Below are 23,069 nucleotides of genomic sequence, written 5' to 3'. Positions count from 1 at the left end.
CACACACACACATGCACACACACATACACACACACATGCACACACAAACACACACACGCACACATACATACACACATACACACACACCTACACATACATACACACACATACACACACATGCACACACTCATACCCACACACATGCACAAACACACACACGCACACACAAACACACACCTACACACACACATGCACACACATGCACACACATACATACACACACACACATACAGTTCACACAAACACACTCACACTCACTCACACACAGGCACAAGGAAATCTAAAGTTTTACATTATTTGTTTTTATCTCCTAGGATGATTTGGCTGCAGGAATTCAACCATTTCTGCCAAAAGATCTTTTCCCCTGACTGATTCGTAGCTACTTAAAATGTAAAAATAAGCTTGGTTATTTGTGTTCGATCTGAATGCCTACACACCCACACACCCCAAAACACACACACCTGATACACACATGCACACACCTACACACACACCTACATACAGACACACCCATACACACACCCGCACAGACACAGACACAAACACACCCCTACACACATCTAAACACTCACACATACACCACACACACACACACTTCCACACACACTCACTCTCTCACACAGTCACACTCACTCACACAAACACACACCCACATACATAAATACACTCTCACATGCACAAATACACATGCAGACACTGCACACATTCCCGTAGACATAAACACACACAAGTACTCACTCACACACACTCACACATATACACATTCACACATAGACACACTCACTCACTCTCACACACACTCACTCTCACACACACACAGGCAGTGCACAAACACTCACTCTCACACGCACACACTCACACACTCACTCACACACGCTCACACACTCAAACATACACTACACAGATGCACTCACACACACATACACTACACACACACATTCTCACACACACTCTCACACACATCACACTCTCTCATGCAGTCACATGCACTCACTCTCACAAACACACACACACATACACTACACACTCTCACACAGTCACATTCACTCACACACACAAACTCTCACACACATACACTCACACAGATTCTCACACACATAAACTACATGCACAATTCTCACACTCACACACACACACTACACGCATATTCTCTCACACAGTCACTCTCACTCACACACACATACATTACACACACATTCTCTCACACAGTCACACTCACTCACACACACTCTCTCACACACACGCATACACTACACACGCATTCTCTAACACAGTCACACTCACACACACACACTCACACATACATTACACACACATTCTCTCACACAGTCACACTCACTCACAAACTCACACACACACACTCTCTTACACAGTCAGACTCACTCACACACACACACTCTCACACACTCACACTCACTCACACACACGCACTCTCACACACACTCACACACAGGCACAAGGAAATCTAAAGTTTTCCATTATTTGTAGTCACCTCCTAGGATGATTTGGCTGCAGGAATTCATCCAGTTCAGCCAAAAGATCTTTCCCCCTGAATGATTCTTAGATATTTAAAATGTAAAAATAAGCTTGGTTATTTGGTATTCGATCCGACTTTGCAGGATCTGGTTGTAGGAAAGTGAACCGGCTCCGTTAAAGCACACGCGGCTTTTAAAGACATCAGTTAAATATTCCCCGCCTGATACTGACTCCAGACACTTCCAGTCTCTGCTAACCTCTGAGGCCCTCGCTAGATGGATCATTTTCCTGGGCTGCGGTGCAGTTTGTCCACACATATGGCATTGCTTAGAACAAATGAAAGAGCCTTTACAACCAGTTTTCAGGGATGGCCATAGGGGAGGGGGGGGGGGGGTTAATACCCTCAGACACATCTGACTGACGCGTGGAGTTTGGAATGTTTTAAAACCTTACCATCCCCCCTCACTCTAACCACTGCTTTAATATAGAGGGAGTCGGCTCGACACAGAACTTACAGCTCAGGAACTGGCCCTTCGGCCCACCTACTCCTTGTGGTTTTCATAGAATCTACAGTGCAGAAGGAGGCCATTCGGCCCATCGAGTCTGCACCGGCTCTTGGAAAGAGCACCCGACCCAAGGTCAACACCTCCACCCCATCCCCATAACCCAGTAACCTCACCCAACACTAAGGGCAATTTTGGACACCAAGGGCAATTTATCACGGGCAATCCACCTAACCCGCACATCTTTGGACTGTGGGAGGAAACCGGAGCACCCGGGGGAAACCCACGCAGACACGGGGAGGATGTGCAGACTCCGCACAGACAGTGACCCAAGCCAGAATCGAACCTGGGACCCTGGAGCTGTGAAGCAATTGTGCTAACCGCAATGCTGCCATGCTGCCCCTGGTTAAGCATCCACCCTGTCCAAACCCTACACAGTTTAAAGGCTGCTATAATCTCTCTTCCCCTGTTCGCTGCACACAGTCTGTTTCCCCGACAACCATCACTGAAACAAGATGGAAGATACCCTCCCGGTGATAATGAGCAGAGCCTGCAATCTGCAACATGAGCAGCCCAAGGTTCCAGTGAGACACTGTACTGGAATTCTCAATGTGCAGATCTCTCTCGCGACGATTTTCAATTCATTTAAGTTCGACGTCATTCTCAACAACATTTGCTTGTCAACACGAACGTTGGAGGCCTATAGCGCAGAAGGAGGCCATTCTGCCCATCGAGTCTGTACCGGCCCTCTGAATGAGCTCCCTGCCTAGGCCCACTCCCCCGCCCTATCCCCTGCACCTAACCTGCACAGCTTTAGACACCAAGGGGCAATTTTAGCACGGCCAATCCACCTAACCCGCACACCTTTGGACTGTGGGAGGAAACCGGAGCACCCGGAGGAAACCCACGCAGACACGGGGAGAACATGCAGACTTGGTTGGGGTTACTGGGTTACGGGGATAGGGTGGAAGCGTGGCCTTGAGCAAGGGCCGGTGCAGACACAATGGGCCCCCTTCTGCACCGTAAATCCTATGATTCTATGACGACATCAGCCGCAGAGCTGTGTGCTGTGTGTTCTGCTGGAAAAGCAAAAGTGAAACTGCAACTGGATCACATGACACACTTTCTTTCTCGTGAATGGCTGGCTGCTATCCCTTAAAGGCGTACTGCAACACCCCCCTTTCTTTTCAAAGATATTTCCTCCCCGCTTTCAACAATCTGTAACTATTTATACAGCAAGGTCATGTTTAGTTACCCTTACAGAAGTGTCTAGAACAGATGAATCTATGGGTCTCGAAAGAGTAGAAGGAGGCAATCTGCTGTGAGGTGAACCTTGTTTGGAGGTTTCTTTAATTGTTCACAGTGATCTATGAGATTGCCATCCTTTGATGCTCCTGGTTGTACTTGGGGTTGTACATTTTTCTTGATGTGGTAGGACTGTGATTGAGGAGCTGGAATGGACTTGATTTGTCCTTGATTGTTCCTCACTGTTCAATGTAATGGATTCACAAGGCCTTGGGTCTGAACAAATCTTTGTCACCTCGGCCAATTGCCACGTACCTTCTGAGGGATCCTGGATATGAACTTGTTGCTCCAACTCAAAAATTGGAAATTTTGTACACATTTTTATCGTGCACATTGGTCAGATTCTCTTGCCATTTTAAAAATTCCTTTCTAGTTTCTGAGAGGATGGAATGGGTAAGAGCCGGTAGATTGATATGTCTCGTCTGCCAAACAGGAACTCTGCCAGCAATGGAATAGTTGCAATAGGGGCGGCACGGTAGCACAGTGGTTAGCACTGTGGCTTCACAGCTCCAGGGTTGCAGGTTCAATTCCCGCTTGGGTCACTGTCTGTACGGAGTCTGCACGTTCTCCCCGTGTGTGCATGGGTTTCCTCCGGGTGCTGGATCCGGTTTCCTCCCACAGTCCAAAGATGTGCAGGTTAGGTGGATTGGCCATGCTAAATTGCCCTTAGTGCTCAGAAGAAAAAAAGTTAGTTGGGGTTACAGGGATAGAGTGGAGGTGTGGTCTTAGGTAGGATGCTCTTTCCAGGGGCCGGTGCAAACTCGATGGGCTGAATGGCCTCCTTCTGCATTGTAAATTTTATGATTCTATGAAATGTGTCAACTCTCAGATGTAATACTGCAATGTGCGGTCTGTCGACATTTGAGAATTAGGAATTTCATCGTGAAAATCGTTCTTCAGCTAGTCCAGTTAGATGTAGGGCAATGAGGAGAATAAGTAGTGTGATCAAAATTCCACTTCTCACACATATCCTGAAACTGTTTACCAATAACTTGCGGACTCTTATCCGTAATGATATCTCTCAGCACACAAGAGAATCTGAGTGTGCGTGACAGTTAAGTTTGATGTATTGTGTAATTTCAGAATAATGGGGTACTTAGTAAAGCAGTCAACGATGATGATGAAGTCCGTGACATAGACTTGAAAGATGTTGGATGCAATTATGAACCAAGGATGGGTAGGAACCTCATATGGAATCAGTGATGCTCTGTGCTGACTTGGCAAATCCTCTTGACATGTCTCGCACCTCTTGGCAATAACTTCAATGTCATTGTTCGCAACCGGCCAATAGACTGTCTCTTTTGTGAGCCCCCTATGTCCAATCTCTGCCCATGTGCGAGTGGTGAAGTTGTTGAATAATATTAGGTCGCAGAGATTCCCGTATGATGACCTGCCTGACTTTAAAAATGACTCCCTGGAGATGCTTAATTCATCACGGTAAGGCCAAAATGGCCTGGCGTGTCAGTGGACATGCTGAACTGAATCAGGCCTTTCCTCACCGATGGTTTTCCACAATTTCTGCAGTCTGGAATTTTTCTCCGTTTCTACTTCTAACTATCAGTGTTTGCGCTGCGCAAAACGTGCCAGAGCAATTGATGGACTTGCAATCTCCTGCAAGTGGTAATGTTTCAGCCCACTTGAAACAGTCAATTTTGTTGAAGCATTTTGATGTTAGATCTTGAACTGAGTTGATAGGAGTAGTTTCTGAGATTGATTTGCCTTGTGGAGTCTGATTAATTCCATGGATTGCCACTAATACATCGGAAGATAGGAACAGGAGTAGGCCATTCAGTCCCTTGAGCCTGTCCCGCCATTCAATGAGATCATGGCTGATCTGTGACCTAACTCCATATACCTGCCTTCGGCCCATATCCCATAATATCTTTGCTGAACAGAAATGCCGGTCGACCTGTGATCGCTGGGGTCTTTAGCACCATGCTGTGACAAGTAGAGTGATTCTACTTGTATTCTAGGACAATGGAGCTTGTTCATTATTAATGAACTGTTGTGTGCTGGAACACACAACATTGCAATGGCAGGTTTTGACATGGCCTTCCATGTCTGTGGATGCGTGTCTTTGAGAATTCACAGGGGTAGGATGTTGGGGCGTGCTCCTGTGTCAAACTGGGGCCAATAATGAGCAACTTTCTCAAGGCGGATAATTTGAACCTTGGCAAACGTTTCAGACGGTGTGATGACATCGATGTTTCCTACGAGGGTCGTTCACCGCTCTTGGTCTCATTGTGCACATCATCCTCATTTTCTGGTTTGTCCATCATGTAGCTATTTCTGATGGGATACCGGAGGGTCACTCTTATTGCTTGAATGTCGCAGTGGAGTACAGCCTGTCTGGATCCGTGCACAGCTCCTTGTAGTGGCACCAACCTTTGCTCTACTGCACTGCCGATGCCAATGGCCTTTTATGGAACTGCTGCAAAGTTGGGAATCTCCTCGGAGTCGAAGGCCACATTTTCCACATGTCCTGTTGGGTTGGGGCGTTTTCGTGAGTGCGTCAACAATTGGGTCGAGCAGACCTTTCTGGTGGGGCTACAGGAATAGGGTGGGGGAGTGGCCTAGATAGGGTGCTCATTCAGCGGGTAGGTGTTGACTCGATGGGCTGACTGGCCTCCTTCTGCACTGTAGGAATTGTATGACTTCTTTGGGAGTGGATGTGATCACCAACTCAACAAGTCTGCTATATCAGTGTTTGAAATATCACAGCACGCACCCTTTCCTCTGCATCTGTTGGCCAAGTGGTCTATTTTTTGTAGGCTGTTGTTGAATTGTTGTTGGTTTAGCTCACTGGGCTAAATCGCTGGCTTTTAAAGCAGACCAAGGCAGGCCAGCAGCACGGTTCAATTCCCGTACCATCCTCCCTGAACAGGCGCCGGAATGTGACGACTAGGGGCTAACTCTTTAGTGGAAACTCTTTAGATCAAATAGTTTGGATGGGGTGGTGTTTGTGCAGTGTGTCCAGGAAGCTTTTCTAACACAGTATGTAGATTGTCCGACCAGAGGAGGGGCAATATTGGATTTAGTACTGGGTAATGAACCAGGGCAAGTTATAGATTTGTTAGTGGGGGTGCATTTTGGAGATAGTGACCACAATTCTGTGACTTTCACTTTAGTAATGGAGAGGGATAGGTACGTGCAACAGGGCAAGGTTTACAATTGGGGGAAGGGTAAATACGATGTTGTCAGACAAGAATTGAAGTGCATAAGTTGGGAACATAGGCTGGCAGGGAAGGACACAAGTGAAATGTGGAACTTGTTCAAGGAACAGGTGCTACGTGTCCTTGATATGTATGTCCCTGTCAGGCAGGGAAGAGATGGTCAAGTGAGGGAACCATGGTTGACAAGAGAGGTTGAATGTCTTGTTAAGAGGAAAAAGGTGACTTATGTAAGGCTGAGGAAACAAGGTTCAGACAGGGCATTGGAGGGATACAAGATAGCCAGGAGGGAACTGAAGAAAGGGATTAGGAGAGATAAGAGAGGGCATGAACAATCTTTGGCGGGTAGGATCAAGGAAAACCCCAAGGCCTTTTACACATATGTGAGAAATATGAGAATGACTAGAGCGAGGGTAGGTCCGATCAAGGACAGTAGCGGGAGATTGTGTATTGAGTCTGAAGAGATAGGAGAGGTCTTGAATGAGTATTTTTCTTCTGTATTTACAAATGAGAGGGGCGATATTGTTGGAGAGGACAGTGTGAAACAGATTGGTAAGCTCAAGGAAATACTTGTCAGGAAGGAAGATGTGTTGGGCATTTTGAAAAACTTGAGGATAGACAAGTCCCCCGGGCCTGACGGGATATATCCAAGGATTCTATGGGAAGCAAGAGATGAAATTGCAGAGCCGTTGGCAATGATCTTTTCGTCCTCACTGTCAACAGGGGTGGTACCAGGGGATTGGAGAGTGGCGAATGTCGTGCCCCTGTTCAAAAAAGGAACTAGGGATAACCCTGGGAATTACAGGCCAGTTAGTCTTACTTCGGTGGTAGGCAAAGTAATGGAAAGGGTACTGAAGGATAGGATTTCTGAGCATCTGGAAAGACACTGCTTGATTAAGGATAGTCAGCACGGATTTGTGAGGGGTAGGTCTTGCCTTACAAATCTTATTGAATTCTTTGAGGAGGTGACCAAGCATGTGGATGAAGGTAAAGCAGTGGATGTAGTGTACATGGATTTTAGTAAGGCATTTGATAAAGTTCCCCATGGTAGGCTTATGCAGAAAGTAAGGAGGCATGGGATAGTGGGAAATTTGGCCAGTTGGATAACAAACTGGCTAACCGATAGAAGTCAGAGAGTGGTGGTGGATGGCAAATATTCAGCCTGGATCCCAGTTACCAGTGGCGTACCGCAGGGATCAGTTCTGGGTCCTCTGCTGTTTGTGATTTTCATTAATGACTTGGATGAGGGAGTTGAAGGGTGGGTCAGTAAATTTGCAGACGATACGAAGATTGGTGGAGTTGTGGATAGTAAGGAGGGCTGTTGGCGGCTGCAAAGAGACATAGATAGGATGCAGAGCTGGGCTGAGAAGTGGCAGATGGAGTTTAACCCTGAAAAGTGTGAGGTTGTCCATTTTGGAAGGACAAATATGAATGCGGAATATAGGGTTAACGGTAGAGTTCTTGGCAATGTGGAGGAGCAGAGAGATCTTGGGGTCTATGTTCATACATCTTTGAAAGTTGCCACTCAAGTGGATAGAGCTGTGAAGAAGGCCTATGGTGTGCTCGCGTTCATTAACAGAGGGATTGAATTTAAGAGCCGTGAGGTGATGATGCAGCTGTACAAAACTTTGGTAAGGCCACATTTGGAGTACTGTGTACAGTTCTGGTCACCTCATTTTAGGAAGGATGTGGAAGCTCTGGAAAAGGTGCAAAGAAGATTTACCAGGATGTTGCCTGGAATGGAGAGTAGGTCTTACGAGGAAAGGTTGAGGGTGCTAGGCCTTTTCTCATTAGAGCGGAGAAGGATGAGGGGCGACTTGATAGAGGTTTATAAGATGATCAGGGGAATAGATAGAGTAGACAGTCAGAGACTTTTTCCCCGGGTGGAACACACCATTACAAGGGGACATAAATTTAAGGTGAAAGGTGGAAGATATAGGAGGGATATCAGAGGTAGGTTCTTTACCCAGAGAGTAGTGGGGGCATGGAATGCACTGCCTGTGGAAGTAGTTGAGTCGGAAACATTAGGGACCTTAAAGCAGCTATTGGATAGGTACATGGATGACGGTAAAACTATATAGTGTAGATTTATTTGTTCTTAAGGGCAGCACGGTAGCATTGTGGATAGCACAATTGCTTCACAGCTCCATGGTCCCAGGTTCGATTCCGGCTTGGGTCATTGTCTGTGCGGAGTCTGCACGTCCTCCCCGTGTCTGCGTGGGTTTCCTCCGGGTGCACCGGTTTCCTCCCACAGTCCAAAGATGTGCGGGTTAGGTGAATTGGCCAATGATAAATTGCCCTTAATGTCCAAATTGCCCTTGGTGTTGGGTGGAGGTGTTGAGTTTGGGTATGGTGCTCTTTCCAAGAGCCGGTGCAGACTCAAAGGGCCGAATGGCCTCCTTCTGCACTGTAAATTCAATGATAATCTATGATTAATCTAGGACAAAGGTTCGGCACAACATCGTGGGCCGAAGGGCCTGTTCTGTGCTGTATTTTCTATGTTCTATGTTCTATGATCACAGTAACTTCATTGAAGCCTACTTGTGACAATAAGCGATTTTCATTTCATTTCAACTCTTATCGTTGAATAGGGAAGTGTAACCTCACATTGAACTGGTCTTCCAATGTGACCCATATCTTCTGGGAATCCTTTACCTCTTCTGCTGTTAATCCTGATGTGTTCGGCCTGCGTAGGCCCTCATCCTCAATTGCTAGGTGCATTTTTATGGCTTGCTTGTCGGTTTCAGACATATCTGAATCAAGAATCCATAGCTCCGTACGCTGTTTAAACGCTCAAATTTGGATAGTAGGGTTAGGTGCTTCCCAGTTCAATCTGGGGAATGTTGTGGACATTCTGACAACATCTCTTTGACCTTCCTTCTGTGGTACCTGGCCTCAGTAACACTGTAGCCACTTCCACAAGCATTCCCGGAGCTCTGCCCACGAGCTTACTGGCTCTTTATCTGACCACGAACCCGGCTCTGTGTCTTCAAAGCCTTTCTGTGCAGTGTGCTGAATGTTGAAAATGTTTATATATATTGTATTATGTGCCAGTTGCCGTCATGTTATTAAAAGAACTTAGATTAAGGTATCCAGATTATTCCTGGTTTTGAGTTTCATTTTCAGCCCTGCCCTGTATCTGTTTTTAGTTTCATTTTTAGAATTCTGCTCTGGGCTCTGAGGAAAGGAGGTGTGTCTCTCAGACTGACTTCTGAAAGCTTCTCTCCCAAGAACTTAATGAATACAATATGAGCCACAGAATGTTAACTTTATTAATAAGTGGCATTTGTCCTGTGAGTGTGGATTTGACTTCATTGAAACTTTAGAAGTAGATGGGAAAGTTAGCTCAAAGACCTTTCTTTATTTTTTAAGAAATGTTAATTGAAAAGCTGTTGTTTCTTGGATGTCAATGGGGTTAATCCTGTGTTAGTAATAAAGTTTGTTTGAATTTAAAAGATCCCTGGTTGTCAGTGGAATCGCTCCTGGGGCTGAAGTATTCCTTCCTCACAGTTTATAAAAATTGTTGGCGTTTCTCCTCCGGTTTCCTGATATAAAGTGGAGGTCTGGTCGGGTATCGTAACAGCAGTTATCATGCTGCATTTTCAACATTCTGCGACGCTGTGGATCATGCGGTCTGACCAGAACGTCGAGGGTTGTCTCACATGCCATAGAGCACGATCAAATACTGTCCGCCATGTTGTAGCTGCACTGAACCTTACTGTCAGATTTGTTCGATGTCGTTTACTAGAAATCACGGCTAAGGACCATGGGCTGGATTCTTCGTTCTGGAGACTTAGGGGGCGATTCTCCAAAATCGCGCCACTCCAGCCTCCCTTCCCGGCGCTAAATGGGCTCTGCGCCAACCCGCGCATGCGCAGTTGGGCCTTGCCAACCTGTGCATGCGTGCGGGACTTCTTCAGTGTGCCAACCCCGACTCAACATGGCGTCGGGGTTCAGGGGGCCGGCCGCGCAACAAAGTAGGCCCGGGGGGGGGGGGGGGTGGCAGAGGCCGGCCCACCAATCGGTGGCCCCCGATCATGGGCCAGACCCCATTGGAGGTGTCCCCCTCTCCCCCCCGCCCCCCCAGTGAAGAAGCGTTTTTCCCCGCCCCGCAGGCCGCCACCCGACCCGAGTTCCCGCCGGCAGCGACCAGGGGTTGGATGGCGGCGGCGGGACCCTGCCGTGTCCGCGCGGCCGCTCGGCCCATCCGGGCCGGAGAATCGGCGGCCCCTGCCGATTCCAGCGGCCCATGGCCGGCGCGAATGTCGCCGATTCTCCGCATGTTGGAGAATCGTGCGCCAGCATCGGGACGTCGTGGCGCAGTTGCGGCGATTCTCCGGGCTGGCATGGGGCTCGGAGAATCGCGCCCTAAGTCCCCATCCCCGTGAAAACGGTGGCGTTTGATGACAGGAAAATCGTCGTGAAACAACCATCGATTCTCCGTTCCGTGGGGGGCTAGTAGCCAGGCCGTGTAGAGCTCCCAGCTCGAGCTGCCGATAGGGCCTGGAGAATTTCCGCGTCCGCGGCCGCACATGCGCACGGCGGCGACTTTGTGCTTCATGGTGGATGCGGCTCGCGGACTCGCCCCACAAATTAGTCCCCCCCCCCTTCGGCCGGCTTGTGCACCCCTGACTGCCCCCCCCACCCCCCTCCACAGTGCCCCAGCCCCGAATATGGCCCCCCCCGCCCGCAGCCGCCACGCCGAGTTCCCGATGAGTGAGACCACATGTGTCCCACGCAGTCCGGAAGTCGGCCGGTCGGGGGCGGAGCATTGCAGGGCGGGCCTCAGCCAACGTAAGGGGGCCGTGGATACGGCGCGCGGTGAACCCTGCGGGTCCGCCGCTTTTCGGTGTGCGGCGCATCGGGAAAGCGACGCCGTGCCCCGATTTCAGCGTTTTCGGGGATTCTCTGCCCTGTCGCCGAATGCGATTTCGGCATCGGAGAGTCCAGCCCCCTGTTCTGTTTTTAGATGAGGCAGACAAAGTGCGGCTTTATTTATTTGAACTGGGCACATGGCAATATAGATACTAAAACTGTTTCACATGACAAATTACTTTCTTGTGAACGGTCTGCTGCTATTCATAGAATTATAGAATTGCTACAGTGCAGCAGGAGGCCATTCGGCCCATTGAGGCTGCACTGACCCTCTGAAAGACCATCTTACCTCGTCCCAATTCCCCCCCTATCCCTGCAACCCTACCGAGGGACAATTTAGCATATCCAATCCACCTAACCTGCACATCTTTGGACTGTGGGAGGAAACCGGAGCACCCGGAGGAAACCCACGAACACACGGGGTGGATGTGCAGACTCCGCACAGACAGTCACCCGAGGTCGGAATTGAACCCGGGTCCCTGGTGCTGTGAGGCAGCAGTGCTAACCACTATGCCACCTAGCGGCTTTATTCCATAAAGAGTATCACAACACCTGTCTCCCCATCATTTCCTGTCACCTCCATCACTCCCTGTTTCCTTTGTCACTCTCTGTCACTCCCTCTCTCTCTCTTTCTCTGCCGCCCCCTGTCTCCCATGTTTTCCCATCACTCCTTGTTTCTCCCTGTCTTTCCCTGTCTCTCCCTCTCTGCCACGTTGTTCACTGTCTCTCTTTGTCACTCTATCTCGCTCTTTCCCCCTGTCTCTTTCTTCCCCGTCTCTCCCTGTCTCTGTCTCTCCCTATCTTTCTCTGTCTCTCTCTCTGTCACTCTCTCTCTTCCCTTCTCTCTCTCTGTCACTCTCTCTTTCCCCCACCTCTCTCTATCCCTCGCGCTCTCCCTCTGTCCCCCATCACTCCTTGTCACCCTGAGTCACTCCCTGCCCCTCAGTCTCTATTGCCTCCCGACCTCAGGGCTACGGATCAGCGCGAGCCCGGGGGCGGGGGGGGTGGGGGTGGGGGGCGGGGGGGGGGCGGAGGAGATGACAGAAACACAGCTGCCTTTTGTCATCTCTGTTGTCCGGCAACTGTGGAAAATCCTTCGGGAACATCTGGCTTTCCTCATCACGACAGGAAGTGTGGGAGGTGTGTGAAGCCTGGGGTCAGCTATCCAATCAGGTTGCGGCGTGGGGGAGGGGTGTGGGGTGGCTGGAACGGGCAGCCGTAAAGATGTGAAACATAAAACTTAGAAACTGTGAGTTGGCCCAAGTCAGCCGTGAAAAACATCCATTTCTACGCTGATCCTGTATCGCGCGCTAATGGCACAAAGCACCCAGTTGTCCCAATTACAACATAGCTCCTCCAACCCATTGTACTGGAGCGAGCTCTATCCAAACATCCAATCGCATCATGCCTATGACATCACCTGACCGGGTTGGATGGGTCAGGCTCAGTATGTGGCGTCACATGTTAGTATGAGGCAGTCTGGAGGTGGAAATCCTGTACGCCCTGAGCTCCATGTCCTGGATATCCCCATTGGCGGCGATTATAACTGTGCCTTTTAAAAATTTGCTTCTTGCTTTCACATTTCAATTTACCGCCTTTTCCAGGCGAGGGGTTAATTTTGGCAATGGGGAAACAATATTGAATAACGAGCGAGAGAGAGAGAGAGAGGGAGAAAGACTGCTGGTAAAAGGTGGCTGGAGAAGCAAAATGGCCGTTCAAAATGGCCACCGTCTCCGGAGAATCATTTCCCTGAGGTAGTGTGATTTGGATTTTTTTTTTAGGCAACAGGTCCTAATTTCCCATTCTGTGTCTCTCTTTGAGCCCAAACCTTTGCGATTATCCATCCTGGGTTGTGGATTCATGTTCGACTCCAGAGGCTGAAGCACAAACTCTCACTGGCTCCCCAGCGCAGTACTGAGGGAGTGCTGCACTGGCAGAAGTGCTGTCATCCAGAGGAGGTGTTAAGATAAGGTCCCCTCTGCTTTTTCAGGCCTGTAAAAGCTAACACGGCGTTATTTCCGTTTGGCTCCCTGGCCAATATTTATCCCTCAGTCCGTGGGGTCTTGCTGTGCTCTGATTGCTGTGTTTCCCGCGGCGGTGCCTCGGCGAGTTCTGAGGTTGTTAAAGGCACTCCCTCAATGCAAGGCAGTGGGTTTTTTAACGCCTCAGGAAAGACCCCATGCGGAGGAGGAGAGAAGCAACGAGCTGAGTTCCAACTGCCGACCGCAGAGCCGCACACCGTCCGCGACTCCGTCAATATGCCTAAGTCGAGGGAAGTTGTATCTACGAGCTCAGACAGTGAATCGGATAGTGAGGTTGATCAAAAGGCTAAGAGAAAGAAGTCAACTTCAGTAGAGAAACCAGTAAAAAAGGAAAAAAGTGGAGAAAGTTCTGGGGGTGCAAAATGCACTAAGAGTGACAAAGATGATAACCTATTTCAGACTGGCAAGATGAGATACGTTAGTGTGCGTGAATTCAAAGGCAAAGTTCTAATTGATGTCAGAGAGTATTGGATGAACCAAGATGGTGAAATGAAGCCTGGAAAGAAAGGAATCTCTTTATGACCAGACCAATGGAATCAACTGAAGGAAATGATTCCTGACATTGATGATGCATTAAAAAGGTTATAGAATGACCAGATAAAGATGTACCCTGCTTTTTGTCATTAAACTCGTCCATCTTTAACATTTACTTGTGTTTTCTAAAGAAATTAAGCTTGTTTGTATTGTAATGTTCATAATGTGACTGTTTTATGTATATGCAGTACATTGCAGCTTTCCTATTTTAAAAAAAAACCTAAAGGGTACACTATTTAGAAAAGTGGTACGGAATTTGTTTTTAGTATTAAAATTTAATTTTAGTTTCTTGATTTGATATTTAGCAACTACCATAATCATGTCTATAGACTGTTGGTTATATTCAGCTAGTCAATAAAAATACTTTCAAGAACAATTTCATGTTTAAATTCATGCAGCTCGACCAAGGTATTTGTTAAAGTATGGTTCAATTAGTGAATCTTCTGGCTATTTCAGATAGGCACTTTTGGCTTTTCCCGGTGGCCTTGCGGGTAAATGTGCCATCAGGTGTAGCAATTAACCATACAAGCCAGACGATCCTGGGGTTGATTTATGGTTTATTCTGTTAGCTGAGGTGCCTTTGGCTACAACAGCAGTTGGGCCGCAACAATTTGCCTCTGCGCCCTGAAACAGGAAGGATGAAAGTCGGTCAGGTTTCCACTTGCGATTGTCATTCACCATCCACTGCTGGAAAATTAACCTGTTGATGCCTGTTAAGGGTTGGGTTAAGCTTACTGTGTTACTGTCCCTAGTTGGAACTTTTTGACCCAGGACTAAACATACATTTTGTTTAGACTTGTACATGAAGAATGGCATCTTAATGAATTGCCAAAGAGCTGTGTGCCTGGAACTCCACTCCTAAAAGATTTGGTGTCATCAGGATTGATGGGGAGGGGATGAAAAAGCATTGTGCGTCACCAATATAGGGGTAATTTAATAGTGGTGTGATATCAGTTTTTATTGCCATTTAAAAAAAAGTGTACTGTATTTCTTCTCATGGCTTCTGATCCCAATATACCATGTTTTTCTGGAGCTGGGATTATTTAGTGTTTGTCTCCGCCACAATTAATCAAAACTAGCTCTGTCCTTCAGGCAAAAATATTTGTTGGATTCCATGGATCAAATAAATTGATTTAGCTTTGGGTTTTTCAAGCTCCTTGGACTAGTAAACACTTTTAATGGCTTTGTAATAACGAATGGACTGATGGAGGGAACTGTAACTTGTTTAGGTAACTGAATAGCAGTTAAAAAAATTATTATAGCTGTCATTTCGTCCAGCATTTTTCAAAATGTCCCTCATCTGCTCAAAATGCAACTGTTTAAGTAATGGCTACTTAAGAATTTTAAGCTGAAAAAGTGACTGGTCAGTCATAAACCTTGTCACAGTACTTTCTTGAGGTACCACTCCCAATGTAATATTTTCACACAGCATGCTTTGACTATTTTCAGTGTGCTTTTGTATTATTTCACCATGTTCATACTTCTCCGATCTGTATTGAAATATGGTGAAGTAAATAAAGCTGTTGCGGCAACTTGCTCTGAAAAAAAAAAAAAAGACCCCATGCCCTCTGCTCTAGTCCCCTGGTCCCTCACTGGACTACACGGCACGCCCTGCAAACTGACAACCTCTCGAGGGCCCGCCTCCCACTTGGGCCGACCGACATCGCCGACCGCAGCCTGCTGACTGCCCTGGGTGGTAAGATCCCAGGTTTTGGCCATCCACGGAAAGCCTGAGGAACCCTCGAACGCCCGAGGGCACGCTCGGGGAAAGCGTGGCCTCTCGCTCCACAAGTGGGACGTGAGGGAGCGGCTCAGGTTGCGACCCGTGGCCACCCAAGCGAGGCCGCCGCCCACGGGCTGAACTCCTGCCCCGAGAGATCCATTCCTGGTGGTGCCGCGACCGTTCACACTGGGCCAGCTGAAGCCATTGGATGGATTGTCGTACCGATAATAAAAAAGGAAGGGTTGTTAAGTCTTTATTGCCAGGGGAATGGAGTTTGTAATGACATCTGTACTGGGGATTGGTGAGACCACACTCGGAGCACTGTGGACAGTTTTGGCTGCCTTATGTAAGGAGGGACATACTTTCGGGAGAAGTTCAGAGAAAGTTCACTCGGTTGATTGCTGGGGTGAGGGCGTTGGTTGTATGAGGAGAGGTTGAGTAAGTTGACTTTATACTCATGCGCGTTTAGAAGAATGAGACATGATCTTATGGATGATTCTGGGTGGCATTTTTCAGAAAATAATTGTGACCTGAACTCCACTTTATGCCCATCCTCCCGCGCATAACCCTTGGTTCCCATAGAATCCCGACAGTGCAAAAGGAGGCCAGGGTTGTGATTGACCAGGGCAGCACCGCGGCACAGTGGCTAGCACTGCTGCTTCACAGCGACAGGGACCCGGGTTCAATTCCGGCCGTGGGTGTCTGTGCGGAGTCTGCACATTCTCCCCGTGCCTGCGTGGGTTTCCTTTGGGTGCTCTGGTTTTCTCCCACAGTCCAAAGCTGGCTAGATGGATGAACCAGGTTAAAAATTGCCTCTTAGTGTTCCAGAATGTGTCAGGTTTGAATATGGGGATAGGGTTGGGGAGTGGGCCTGGATAGGGTACTCTTTCGGAGGGTCGGTGCAGGCTCGATGGGCGGAATGGCCTCCTTTTGCACTGTCGGGATTCTGTGGGAACCAAGGGTTATGCGCGGGAGGGTGGGCATAAAGTGGAGTTCAGGTCACAATCAGATCAGCTGTGGCCTCCTTGCATGGTGGAGATAGCTCGAGGGGCCACATGGCTTCCTTCTGCTACAATTCTTTATGGTTAAGGAATATTTTTGTCTTCACATTCTGTACTGGGAGTGGCGGGGAGGAAGGGAGGGTGTGTTCGTCGGTCAGTCGCTGGGAATGATGGAATAAGAGGTGGGGGGGGGGGTAGGAGTGTGAAACTATGCCTGAGTATGGAGAGGCGGGTGTTGTGGAGGATGTTGAGAGGGGGGTGAGTGGAGGATGTTGAGAGGGGGGTGAGTGAAGGATCCAAACAGTGAAAGGGGTAGTGACTTTGGTAGTGATAAAGGGGATGGTGTGGGCCTTCGAGCAACTGATAAAACTGAGAGGCAGAAAGGAGGGAGGGAATAAATCTGTCAGTGAAGTAATGTCTGGCTGCACCTCATCAGAACATCCGAGGGATGATAATCAAAGTCTCAAATTTGAATTGTGGATTTGTATCTGGTGTAATCAACGTTCCATCCCTTCGGAACAAGGAGCTAACACTGCGTTAATGAGATAGCAATGGTGGTCTTGAGGTTAGCCAACGAGCTGAGCTTGACATTCCCCCTGAGTGCGTAGCCTGCTCTCTTCTCTCATGCAGAGCCCAATCTAACTTTGCCACATTTACTGGCCCTGACTAGGCCCCAGGCTTTAACCACATCAGCGCCGGCACTAGGGATGTCCCCAGGGCGGGTCAGAGCTGTGGTTCCCTCTCCAGCTGTGTCGAATCCTTCCTGGGTATGTGGCCCAGGAGCTGGATGCTTTATGACCTGATTCTGGCTTTGGGCCTGTGATCTCTGTAGTACTCATTGCTGTGACCACTGCTTGTTAATTTAACCCTCTTCAATGGGAGGATTTTTTCCCCATCATTTTCGACAAGAGTTTTTGTTAGAGGGCAGGTAGATTGCCAATAATACATGTTCGACCCTTTCAAAAGGGAGCAGCAAAAGGAGATGGCACTGTGGTAATGTCACTGGATTAGCAATCCAGAGACCCACACTATTGCTCTGGGGACACGTGTTCAAATGCCACCTTGCTAAGTGGTGGAATTTAAATTCAATTCATAAAATCTAGAATTGCCAAGTTAGTCTCACTAATGGATGTGGAAGCATTGGAAAGGGTGCAAAGGAGATTTACCAGGATGCTGCCTGGTTTGCAGGATAGGTCTTATGAGGAAAGGTTGAGGGAGCTAGGGCTTTTCTCTTTGGAGCGGCGGAGGATGAGAGGCAACTGAATAGAGGTTTATAAGATGATGAAGGGCAGCACGGTAGCATGGTGGGAAGCACAATTGCTTCACAGCTCCAGGGTCCCGGGTTCGATTCCCGCCTTGGGTCACTGTCTGCACGTTCTTCCCGTGTGTGCGTGGGTTTCCTCCGGGTGCTCCGGTTTCCTCCCACAGTCCAAAGATGTGCAGGTTAGGTGGATTGGCCATGATAAATTGCCCTTAGTGTCCAAAATTGCCCTTAGTGTTGGGTGGGGTGACTGGGTTATGGGGATAGGGTAGAGATGTGCGCCTGGGTAGGGTGCTCTTTCCAAGAGCCGGTGCAGAATTGATGGGCCGAATGGCCTCCTTCTGCACTGTAAATTCTATGATTCTATGAGGGGGATAGATAGAGTGGACGTTCAGAGACTATTTCCTCGGGTGGATGTAGCTGTTACAAGGGGGCATAACTATAAGGTTCAGGGTGGGAGATATAGGAGGGATGTCCGAGGTAGGTTCTTTACTCCGAGAGTGGTTCGGGTGTGGAATGGACTGCCTGCTGTGATAGTGGAGTCGGACACTTTAGGAACTTTCAAGCGGTTATTGGATCGGCACATGGAGTACACCAGAATGACAGGGAGTGGGATAGCTTGATCTTGGTTTCGGACAAGGCTCGGCACAACATCGAGGGCCGAAGGGCCTGTTCTGTGCTGTAATGTTCTATGTTCTAATGGTGGTTGTGATAATTATCATTAATTGTTATTGAAAACCCCGTCTGGGTCACCAACGCCCTTCAGGGAAGGAAATCCGCCGTCATTACCCGGTCTGGCCTACATGTGACTCCAGACCCACAGCAATGTGGTTGATTTTTAAACTGCCCCTCTGAAATGGACGAGCAAGAGGCTCAGTTTAAGGGCAATTAGGGATTGGCAACAAACTCTGGCCCTGTCCACATCCCATGGAAGGATAAAGGGAAAACATGGAGGAAATAGCAATTCCCGATTCACCTTTGAGCTCCGCCTATTTTAAGAAATATCCCTCGTGTTCTTGAATCCGAGAGGCCTTGGGCCCCCCCGACAGCCCGGAAATGTCTGAGGGAACAAATTGAAATCTGATTGGCCGAGTTAGGATTGGGAGGCGGGAGTGGAAGCAAAGGCGATGATTGGCCACGAGGTTCAAACTGTGCCGGGGGAATTGATTGTGGGCATGTGTTAGACCCAGGATGTTTTCTCAATGGCAAGGAAATAGAAACTGTAGAGAAACAAAATGCTGTGATAGTCCCAATGGCCACTTCATTGATATCTCGGAGATATCAATACAAATTTGTAATCATGGTGGCTTTTTAAAATTCTTTCACGGGATGTGGGCACGGCTGGCTAGGCCACGACTTATTGCCATCCCTAATTGCCCCTTGAGAAGATGGTGATGAGCTGCTTCCTTGAATCCGCTGCAGTCCGTGTGGTGTAGGTGCACCCACTGTGCTGTTAGGGAGGGAGCTCCAGGGTTTTGCCCCAGCGACAGTGAAGGAGCGGCCGATATATTTCCAAGTCAGGGTGGTGTGTGGCTGGGAGGGGAACCTCCAGGTGCTGGCGTTGCCAGGTACCTGCTGCCCTCGCACTTCTAGGTGGCAGAGGTGGCGGGTTTGGAAGGTGTTGCTGACGGAGGCTTGGTGAGTTGCCACGGTGCATCTTGTGGATGGGACACACTCTGGGGGCCATTTTGAGCCCCCGCCAGCTGTGCGCGGGATCAGCGACGTGGGTGGGAAATCCCACGAGGAATCAGGAAACCTAGAGAGATCGTGGTTCCATAAGACCATAAGACATAGGAGCAGAATTAGGCCACTTGGCCCTTCGAGTCTGCCCCGCCATTCAATCATGGCTGATATTTTTCTTACCCCCATTCTCCTGCCTCCTCCCCATAACCCCTGATCCCCTTATTAATCAAGAACCTATCTATCTCTGTCTTAAACACACTCAGTGACTTGGCCTCCACAGCCTTCTGCGGCAAAGAGTTCCACAGATTCACCACCCTCTGGCTGAGGAAATTCCTCCTCATCTCTATTTTGACGGATCGTCTCTTTAGTCTCAGATTGTGTGCACTGCTTCTCATTTTTCCTCCAAGTGGGAACATTCTCTCCACGTCCACTCTATCCGGGCCTCGCAGTATCCTGTAAGTTTCAATAAGATCCCCCCTCATCCTAAACTCCAATGAATACAGACCCAGAGTCCTCAACTGTTCCCGAATTTCCTCGCCCCCCCCCCCCCCTTGCCTGAGAAGCCACGAGATTCACACCCACAACGTGTGGTGTGGGGTGTAGGGAGGTTCAATTGAGGGTTTGAGGATTGAGACTGACAGCTCTTCCTTGGGGAGGGGGTAAATGGATATGGGATATGGTGCAGATCTGCTCAGTTCTAAATTGGATCGCCCAGTTGGCACAAGGAGCTGAATGATTTTCTCCTGTTCCTGATGGACGTGGATGAGGTCCAGAGACAAGACCTCTTAAACCTGAATAGTTAGGATGCCACTAGCGTAGTTTTACATAAGTTAGTTTATTAAGGATTGAGATTATTATAGAAAGTATATCCAGAGATCATTATTAACCATTATACCTCTATTATAGGACATAGCAGTGATAATCATGTAGGCCCTGGCAAAAGCAGTGGCCACAATGCATGATGGGATTTCGGCTAGCTAACTTGCCCATGTTTTTGAGACACACGAGATGTGTGGTCAGCAAATTACACAGTGGACGTAATAAACAAGTTTTATCAGTGGCCCCCAATATCCTCTGAAACAATCCATGAAGTGAAGAGGAAGCTGGTCCTGACATCCTGCCCCTAGATGGACAATAAGTGGACAGGATCTGACTGCCATTTCAGGATGGGGAGTCCAGGAAAAACAATGGGCGGGATTCTCCGAACCCCCAGCCAGAGAATCGTCGTGGGCTGGCGTGAATCCCGCCCCCCCGCCGGTTGCCGAATTCTCCGACACCGCGATGAGCCGAAGTCCCGCTGCCAGAATGCTGGTCCCGGCGGCGAGAATCAAACCACCTCCCTTACCGGCGGGACAAGGCGGCGCGGGCGGGCTCCGGGGTCCTGGGGGGCGCACGGGGCGATCTGGCCTCGGGGGGGGGGGGGGCCCCCACGGTGGCCTGGCCCGTGATCAGGGCCCACCGATCTGCGGGTGGGCCTGTGCCATGGGGGCACTCTTTTCCCTCCGCCTCGTCCACAGTCTTCACCATGACCGATGCGTAAGAGACACCCCCCCTGCGCATGCGCGGGGATGACGTCGGCAGCCGCTAACGCTCCAGTGCATGCGCGGACTTCCACCGACCGGCGGAGTCCTTTTGGCCCCGGCTGGCGTGGCACCAAAGGCCTTTCTCGCCGTTCGGCGGCACGCCAACTACTCCGCCGCGGGGCTAGCCGGTGACGGCTTGGCCCCTAAAGGTGCGGAGAAATCCACACCTTTGGGGCTGACCGATGCCGGAGTGGTTCCCGCCACTCCATCCCGCCGGGACCCCCGCCCCGCCGGGTAGGGGAGAATCCCGGCCAATGTTAGAATGACATAGAATCTTGGTAAACAACAGGTGACAGGATGCGGTTAAATCATGAGCGGATCACAATTTTACTGGATAGTTTGAACATGACAGCTTCAAGGATTGGATCAAGTCCAACTGGGGTGGGCTATTGATTTTTGGAAATTGCATAATTGATGTGTTTCTGTCTCTCAGGTATATGAAACCAAGCTTGGGATATTAAAGCCGTCTTATCCAGGTTGTTGTGTCTGTTGCTCTCTGTATTGGGTTGAGCCATAACAACAGCGGAGAACCCCACGTGAAAGCTAGCTCAGTACACAGATCTTGAAAACGCTCCTACAATGGATTCTGAGGAGACTCAACCAGGCAAGATTCCATCAATTATACATTGGCCTGGACACCCAGGGGCAGATCGAATCTCTCAGCTTCTAACGCTAGTCAGTGTGTAGAAATGGTAAGGTGCACTCCATTTACCCAACTGACTGCGTTATTGGAAGGGTTGGTGGGCATTGGAATATTGTTAGAGGTCAGTCATCTCAGACCCAGGACATTGCCACAGTAGAACCTCAGGGTAGCGACCCAGGTCTAACCTTCATCATCTGCTTCATGCAGATTCCTTCCACCGTAAGGCCAGATGTGGGGATGTTCGTTGACGATTGTACAATGTTCAGCACCATACCCGACTCCTCAGACACTGAAGCAGTCCATGTCCAAATGCAGCAAGACCTGGACAATATTCAAGTTCGGGCTGAGAAGTGGCAAGTTATGTTCGCGCCACACAAGTACCAGGCAATGGTCATCTCCAACAACAGAGAATCTAACCATCGCCCCTTGGCATTCAATGGCATTACCATTGCTGAATTCCCCACAATCAACATCCTGGGGGTTACCGTTGATTAGAAAGTGGACTGAACGAGTCATATTAATACTGTGGCTACAATATCAGGTCAGTGGTTGGGAATCCTGTGGCGGGTAACTCACCTCCTGACGCCCCCCGAGCCTGTCCACCATCAACAGGCACAAGTCAGGAGTGCAATGGAATACTCTCCACTTGCCTGGATGAGCGCAGCTCCAACAACACTCAACAAGCTTGTAGCCAGGTAAAATGGCTAACTCCCGATTTAGAATGGCGAACGGCAAAGGCTGATGGGAAAGTCAGCCAACAGGACACAAACGAGCAGCTGCAGGTTGACTGTGTATTTACCTCTGGAAAGGCCAGATAAGATCGATACCAGCAACCATCAGCATAACAAAACACCAACCATCTGCATATTCATGAGCAATCCCCGGGAACAATGAGCAACATTTAGATAGATAAAGTCAACCCAGACTCATCGGCGCCAGCAGAAGCCTGCACAAAGGGAGGTGAACGACCACCTCAAGACCATCGATCAGGGGACCGCTCCAGTGTTGGAGAAAATCGAACCAAGTGATTGGGACAAAGTCCAATCACTTGGAACCAGGTACAGGGTCCGCCCCGAAAGGCGGGAAGCCCCTGGGGACTATAACAATCAAGCCCAAGTTCAAATCGTTCTTCTTGACCGGGTCACTCAGCAACGCGAACCAACCCTTGACAGTGACCGGTCCAGCCGCCGCCGATATCCAGTAAGTCTTACTGCAACGCTCGCTACGAGCTAGGCGCTCCTCGCTATCAATCTGTACCAACTTCGAATCC

The 23,069-nt window shown here is 49.1% G+C and overlaps 3 protein-coding genes across 6 annotated transcripts in view; 2 read left to right on the top strand and 1 right to left on the bottom strand.

The window, feature by feature from the left end:
• LOC140403402 (uncharacterized) overlaps positions 1-23,069 on the top strand; it is a 960,939-nt gene that overhangs the window by 514,943 nt on the left and 422,927 nt on the right. The window lies entirely within an intron of this gene.
• LOC140403353 (uncharacterized) overlaps positions 1-23,069 on the bottom strand; it is a 185,420-nt gene that overhangs the window by 64,205 nt on the left and 98,146 nt on the right. For 2 of the 4 annotated variants that reach the window (XM_072491254.1, XM_072491255.1), the window contains exon 1: positions 1,734-1,819. The exons of the other annotated variants lie outside the window; for them this stretch is intronic. In XM_072491254.1, the coding sequence (XP_072347355.1) occupies positions 1,734-1,800 (67 nt within the window). In that variant the 5' untranslated portion in view covers positions 1,801-1,819. Of the gene's footprint in view, positions 1-1,733; positions 1,820-23,069 lie in introns of those variants that run through there. 4 annotated transcript variants of the gene reach the window in all.
• LOC140403352 (activated RNA polymerase II transcriptional coactivator p15-like) lies at positions 13,519-14,020 on the top strand. The gene has a single exon (XM_072491252.1). The coding sequence runs from the start codon at positions 13,588-13,590 to the stop codon at positions 13,891-13,893; it is 306 nt and encodes a 101-aa protein (XP_072347353.1). The 5' UTR covers positions 13,519-13,587; the 3' UTR covers positions 13,894-14,020.

The sequence above is a fragment of the Scyliorhinus torazame genome, chromosome 27 (genome assembly GCF_047496885.1).
Source record: "Scyliorhinus torazame isolate Kashiwa2021f chromosome 27, sScyTor2.1, whole genome shotgun sequence".
NCBI lineage: Eukaryota > Metazoa > Chordata > Chondrichthyes > Carcharhiniformes > Scyliorhinidae > Scyliorhinus > Scyliorhinus torazame.
Note: the sequence above shows the minus strand (reverse complement) of the source record. Positions and strands in the feature narration are given on the sequence as shown.